Raw genomic sequence first — 7588 nt, forward strand, 5'->3', positions numbered from 1 at the left:
CATGTTGCTGCAAATGACATGATTTCATTCTGTTTATGGCTGAATAGTATTCCATTGGGTATATATACCACTCGTTATCCATTCATCTGTTGATGGACATTTAGGCTGATTCCAGAGGATGAGGAGGGTAAGGGGAAGGGTGAACAGTGAGAGCTTTGTCAATGGGTACAAAACTACAGTTAGATAGGAGAAATAGTTATGTTGGTCTATTATATGACTGGAGCTCACAAAAATGTAGTGCATATTTCAAAATAGCTAGAAGAGGGGTTCTCGAATGTCCTTATCACAAAGAAATGATAAATGTTTAAGGAGATGGATATGCTAATCACCTTGATTTGATCATTAAACAATGTATATGTGTATCAAAACATCATGTTGCACCCCACAAATATTAATATGTAGAATTGTTATGTGTCAAAAATAAATTTTTAAAAAGAATACGATCCCTGATGTAAGTCAGTTGTCAAAGAAAGGAAAAGTCTGACAACTTTCATCATTATTATACAGAATCATTATAAATACTACTAAATCCTCTTCTTACACAGTTAAAGAAGGGATGCTAAATAAAAATGAAATCAGATATAAAGCGAAACTGGTTCTTAACCTTCATATTTTAACCTCAAATGCCAGAGTACTGAAAATAATGTGTCCTACAACTTGTCTGTGTAGTTTTCCAGAATGTCAAAAGAACTTAAATGTCAAAGGCTCTCAAAATTGGTTAGCCCTTTCATTACAAATTTGTTAAATATTGTATTTTTGTTTCCTAGAGAAGAAGTTAAGGAGGAACCAGTGTGAATGGAGAATACAGTTTACAATGTATTCATATCTTAATGAATAAAAATAGTTTGAAGTTGGCCAGGAGTTGTGGCTCACGCCTGTAATCCCAGCACTTTGGGAGGCTGAGGCGGGCAGATCACCTGAGGTCAGGAGTTCAAGATCAGCCTGGCCAAAATGACGAAACCCCGTCTCTACTGAAAGTACAAAAATTAGCTGGGAGTGGTGGCGTGTGCCTGTAATCCCAGGTACTCAGGAGGCTGAGGCAGGAAAATTGCTTGAACCCAGGAGACAGAGGTTGCAGTGAGCCGAGATCGCGCCATTGCACTCCAGCCTGGGCAACAAGAGCGAGACTCCATCTCAAAACAAAACAAAAAAAACCTGACAAAACAGGGTGAGCATCTAGTCTATGTTAGTTGTTGTACTGGGTGCTTTAAAAATGGCATGCCGTGAGAATGATACAATGGACTTTGGGGAAATGGTGGGAGGGTGATGAGGGATAAAAAAAAAAACTACATGTCAGCACGGTGTACACTGCTTGGGTGATGGGTGCACCGAAATCTCAGAAATCACTACTTAAAGAGCTTATTCATGTAACCAAACATCACCTGTTCCCCAAAACCTATTGAAATAAAAAAAGAAACAGAAAGAAAATAAAAATACAGTTAAAACAAATAAATGTGACATACTATTTAATCCCCACAGCGAGGCCTTGTACATAAGGAATCATGATTTCCACTTTACCGATGTAGAAATGAAGGCTTATCAATTATATACTCAAGTTAATGTAACTAGTAGTTGGTAGAGATAAAATTCAAGTGTAGGTTATTGGTGTCTAGAATCTGGAGTCTTCCAAAACAATTGCCTCTCATATGTAAAATAATTTTTGTATTATTCTTAGGATACCGGAGATGAGTTTAATGACTATAGCAGAATGCATACAGGTAGTTCTTAAACAAGAATTTTATTGTGTTGTGTAAGATTAAGAACGGACACCTAAATTGGCCTTGCCCAGTTTCTGGATGTAAGGTACTTTTTCCCCCCTCTTAGCAAAGGAAGCACAGATGCAGGTGGTTATTAATAGCCCTTTATAACTAGAGGTACTAGGTTGTCTGAGTAAATGTAACTTTCACACATTAAAAGAGGAAAACATCAGGGCCCTGTTTGGATCCTGATACGCATGTGGAACTGCAATAATGTTAATGATCACCACGCACCTAAGACAGCTCCTTGTTACTACGAGCACTTAGGCAAACTCAGGTTTATAATGCTTCCAGGTTTTTCCATTTCTCTACTCTTCTTAGAAAATAGTTTTTTCACACACTCTTAAAAATTTTACCTAATAATTTCATTTTGAATTTAAATCCTATTAATATCTGAAAGTTGTAGGGTTCTTTGTTAAAAGGTATTCTTTATCTTACATGTGAAAGCATTACAATTTTCTTTCTTTTTTAAAAAAAACATTAAAACCGGTGAACTTATGCAATGCGGAAAGTTATTAATATAAATCCAGGTTTGCGCTGTTTTATGTGTTACAGATCAATTTTGCCATTCAGTTAATCTAACTTTGTTGTAAAAAATATATATATAGTGATACTCTAGGCTATTCTTCTTTGCCTTTAACAAGGCAAAATCCTTCGGGGACTTAGATCCTGGTTTCACTCTCTAAAGATACTGACTTAGTCGCCTCCACAGAGAATGTTTTCCTTACTGTGGCTTCCTTTATCAGAATCCATTTCTTCTCCACCAAATATTCATTCATTGACTCATTCATTCATTTCACCAGTCGTAGTATCTACCATGTATGCTCCCTGTTATAACTGGGCTTGTTGAGGCAAAATGGAATAGCCCTTTCCTTAGGGCAAACATTTTTTTAGTCACTTACTAATATCAACATATACATTCTTCTTATTACTATTTTTGAGATAGGGTCTTGCTCTGTCACCCAGGCTGGAGTGCAGTGGATTATGGCTCACTGCAGCCTCCAACTCCTAGACTGAAGCCATCCTCCCACCTCAACCTCCTGAGTAGCTGAGATTATGGGCCAGACCACCACACCTGGCTTCATTATTTATTTGATTACCTCAGTAATTATTTATTTAATTACTGGCTGCAGAACAAGGTCAGCCAATGAGGTAGATACCAGGATGATCCGCCCTCATTTTCAAGCTGAAGAAACCTCTTGTCTTCATGAAATTGACTCCATGAAATAAGGGCAAACAATATAAAGAGGAACAATTAAACATGCTGAAGTTAGCGGTGTACACCTTAGGGTTGTGGGATTTCAGAAAAGGAACAGATTGCTGTCATTTGAGGTGTTCAAGGCTGACCACATCAAGTCCAACGTGACCTGGACTTGAAGAACAGAAGGATGGGGAGAATTTGAATGACTGGAAGACAGGAGCTGGGGGATTAGGATCTGAAGGGATAGCATGGGCAGAGATTCAGAGGTTGGTATAAATGTGGTTCTTTTTTGTTATCACCCAGGGATTTGGTCTGACAAGAATGGAGCGCCGTTGGTATACAATGGATGGCACTTATTATCGGACTGAAGAATGTCCTGTAGGTGCTCAGGGGCAATTCAGGATTCTAAGAAGGGAATTTGGACATTGAGGAAACTGTTAAAGAAAAGATGTGGGCTGACTAAATAGAGGAGGACATGAGGGCCAGAGAACAGTCAAATGTAACTAAGGCTTTCAAGTTTGGATGAGTGGAATAAAGGAGAGATGAAAATGTCTGGTTGGTTACTTTAGGCCAGGGGTCAAAAATATGTCAACCTAAAAATACAAAAGGGAAGTCCAAGTGCTGTTTGTCTCCCATTCACTCTCTCATTTCTTCAAAGACACTTTGTGACGGAGACCATTCCAGGATTCATGGCGATAAAGCAGCCCAAACCCCACAGGTTCATTGGAGGAAGACATTCTAGTGTGGGATGGCTAGAGAAGACGTTCAGCCAATAGCAGGATCTTGATGAGTAGGACTTGGGAGCAGAGGAAGATGGTCTTTTAGATGTAATTTCAACAAGAAAAGATGTATTATTTCTAAAACCATATGTATTTAGCATCCAAAGAGATGCCAGGGAGAAGAAGTGGTAAGCTTGTAGCTAGGAAGACTGATATGTACTTATTCTCTAAAAGGGCAGAGTTGTAAGCTGAAGATCACTAGTACATTTCTAATTAACTAAGTCCAGTGTATTTATTCAGCTTTCTTTCAAGGGTAGTTATTTGAAGCTTTTAACTGAGTTCTCACCTTCACGAAATTCTCTTTCTTTGCTTCTGAATGTTTAATTTTTTTCTCTTGTGTCATAATCTTTTTTTTTTTCCAAAAGAAAATCTTCGTTGATTTTCCTCCCCAGCCACCAGGAGCCCTGGCCTCAGCTTTCAACAAATACACTCAGTCGTAAATCTCATAGTTCTATATGATCTTGAACATGATCTGAGTATATCTGCATAACTCTCAAATCTCTATCTCCAGCCCTGACTTCTTGGATTTCAATTCCTCATTTCCAAAGGACATTCCCATATTCCCATATCTATATATCTTTTATATGAAAATACTTATGTCTAAAGGCTGGTTCAAGATCTTCTCAAAATTAGATCCTTCTTCTGTAAATCTAGAAATAGCAAGTACTGCTATATTCTAAACATGCAGATCTGGAATTCTGAAGCCATTTTGCCTCCATCATTCAGATAATCAATTGCTTATTAAGAAGTCAGGTTGCTAATTTCATCACTGTCTCCACCTCAGGACACGATTTTTATCACTTCACACCTGGATAACTACAATGACTTCCAGTTGTTCTCTCAGAGTCTAGTTTTCACCCACAGAAATCATGGTAGCATAACATGACCCAGACTTTTCTGTCTGGTGCTTTATATTCTCCACCATCTGGCTTTAACTTAAATGTCCAGCTTTATTTCCCAGAAATTGCCTCCTAGGACTCTCTGATTCAGCCAAAACCCTTTACTCACTATCCTCTGAATAGATGTCACACTTTCCCTTCTTGGCTCACAGACTCCTCTTCAACTAGAAAGCCCTTCCTCACTCCTCCATAACTATTGAAAATGTATTCAGTTCGAATTCTACCTCCTTCACAAAACCTGATGTGAATGCCCATTCCATAGCCTCTCTCTCATTTCTGTAATTCAAATAATTATGGGCCAGGCGCAGTGGCACATGCCTGTAATCTCAGCATTTTGGGAGGCTAAGGTGGGAGGATCACATGAGGTCATGAGTTCGAGACCAGCCTGGCCAACACGGTGAAACCCCGTCTCTACTATAAATACAAAAATTAGCCGGGCATGGTGGTGTGTGCCTGAAATCCCAGCTACTAGGGAGGCTGAGGCAGGAGAACCGCTTTAACCTGGGAGAGGTTGTAGTGAGCCAAGATTGCACCACTGCACTCAGGCCTGGGTGACAAAATTTGAGACTCTGTCTCAAACAAAACAAAACAAATCAAAACAAAACAACAAAAAACTAAATAATTATGGCTCCTACCATTTGTTGCAGGTTTATCACATATTTTCACTTATTCATTATCATTATTTTATCAGGTGTATTAGTCTCATCTTCCAAATTAAATGATAACCATGTTTTAGTCTTTCTGACCCATCTTCTACCTCATATGCACACAACAGTGACTGTATAGAATACACTCAATGAATACTTATTGATTTATTTATTGACTGAATACATATGAACTACAAGGTACAGCAGGTATTATGAGAAAAAAAGGGGTTTTAAAGCCTGGTGAAAAGACATTCAAGATTGACCTCTAAACCTTCTGAATAGAAGCAATTTTTATTAACTTCACTTTAAACTCTAGGTGTATACAACAACTAGTAAATTGTTACTTTGTGGGTAAATTTTCTTTTGTGACACTTTAAGTGCTTATAAGGCTAATAAAAATCAGTTTTTATTTATGCTGGAGGCCAAAATTTAACATTTATCTTTAAAAGGAACTCAAAGCCATTTTTGATCCCATGAGTTGGGACATTATAGAAAGTATCTAATTCATGATATCGCTTTATTACTATGTTTTAATATGAAGTTATTTTATCTTGTTTCTATTTTTTACATGGTGATAATACCCATGCAACATAAAATATTAAAACTAGAAGTAGTCTTATCAAGAAACTAGTTTAATCTACTCGTTTTTTTTGCAGTTGTGGGAACTGAGTTCCAAAGAGGAAAACTGGCTTGCCCAAGGTTACAATCTTGTCATTGTCAGGGCTGGGTGTAAAAATTAGGTTTATTGGGGCTTGATTCTACACTTTTTCTAGAATCATATATTGTACAGTTTTATTTTTATGCCTTAATTTGACATTATTCGAATGAATAGAATGACAATAGGTTTTTATTATTTCTCTTATTTTATACCCAGGAAAGTGAATTCATGCTTTCAAGTCATTAATAAGCACATTTTAAACAGAAACACAACATGAGCAGTTTATTATGGTATGTGTCAACATAAGGGTGATATAAAGATCATCTTCGTTTTTTACATTTCATAAAACTTCAAGCTTTTTTTCATGGATGAGTTGAGTAGAAGTAGTTATGTGTTTTTTTGTTTTGTTTTATTTTGGAAGATAATTTTATAGTGGACACTATGCTAATATTTGTGATGGTAGTGTAGAGGACTGTTGGAAACACCGCCGTCCCCACCCCCCCACAAAAAAAAATAGTCTCATCTAGGAAAAGAGAGATAAACATGTAAATTTGTGTTGGTGATGTAAGAATGTGAGAGAAGATGCCATTCAGTGTTTGGGAAAAAACATGGAATATCACAGTTGTCCTGAAACTCCATTCTATTACAGTAGCAGAGTAAAACAAAACGCCGCTCACTATCTTTCCACTGTAACTTTTTAGCTTCATTAAAAATAAGTAAACTTGTCAATTCTTCTCTAAAACTGCCTGGAAAAAATTATTCAGAAGGGTTCAAGGATGCAGAGAATTACAAGTAAAGAAAGGATTTAAAGGAACTCAGATGATTAATTATTGAGAGAAATGTTCATGGAAATTTGTCTTTCTGAAAAAAACATTTTACAGTCTAAATTACACCATATTGTTTGAATTCTCAATGACTGATATCAAGCTGTGGCTAGCAGAGGCATATCATATCCTAATTTTAAAATAATTTTTTGCAGTCTTTTAAAATAAAAGTTACTACTCGAGATTCACCCAACTCATGCACTGAAAGGATCCATTCATAGAGTTCAGTATTCTTGAACATCACAGGTGAATTAGGGGTGTGAGAATGAAAGATACACTTGCTTAGTAAAATACCAAAATGTAGAAAATTTTGATTTGAAACAAAACCAGAGACCTGTAAAGTCTGACTTACTTGTTAAGTCATGGAGATACAAATGGATGGGTCAGTGTTTCTTTCCCTGCCTCACTAAACCCACATGACACAGGACAAATGTGATCTGAGCGTGGCCAACATAACTCACCTGTACCATTGTTAATTGTGGTCTGGATCGTGGCTTCTGGCCCCATAGTGTCATAGTCTTCCTTCATTTCTTCTGTGGGGGAAAATTATCTTTAGCATTTGAGAATTGTAGAAAGGCTTACTATACTAAGCATGCCAAGCACAGGAACAAGGAAGATTCTTTTAAAGGAAGCAGAGAAAAGGCTTGTTGTAAACCTCTAAACAATAGCTTTGTTCAAGCAATTGAATGAATCCAATAGTGCTAGCTGCACAAGAACTTATTTACTTTAAGCATTACTGCAAGCTGTGAAAAACAGAAGTGCTTATTTGGAGCAAACGAAGGGCTTTTCTTCTGGTGGCAGTTCTAGTGACAAACAGGGGAAA

General features: G+C 37.2%; 1 protein-coding gene across 5 annotated transcripts in view; it reads right to left on the reverse strand.

Annotated features, from left to right (window-relative positions):
• ZEB2 (zinc finger E-box binding homeobox 2) overlaps window positions 1-7588 on the reverse strand; it is a 132463-nt gene that overhangs the window by 29577 nt on the left and 95298 nt on the right. For 3 of the 5 annotated variants that reach the window (XM_065525455.2, XM_005573107.5, XM_074009046.1), the window contains one exon: window positions 7227-7298. The exons of the other annotated variants lie outside the window; for them this stretch is intronic. In XM_065525455.2, coding sequence (XP_065381527.1) covers window positions 7227-7298 — 72 coding nt within the window. The remainder of the gene's footprint in view (window positions 1-7226; window positions 7299-7588) is intronic. 5 annotated transcript variants of the gene reach the window in all.

The sequence above is a fragment of the Macaca fascicularis genome, chromosome 12 (genome assembly GCF_037993035.2).
Source record: "Macaca fascicularis isolate 582-1 chromosome 12, T2T-MFA8v1.1".
NCBI classification, from domain to species: Eukaryota; Metazoa; Chordata; class Mammalia; order Primates; family Cercopithecidae; genus Macaca; species Macaca fascicularis.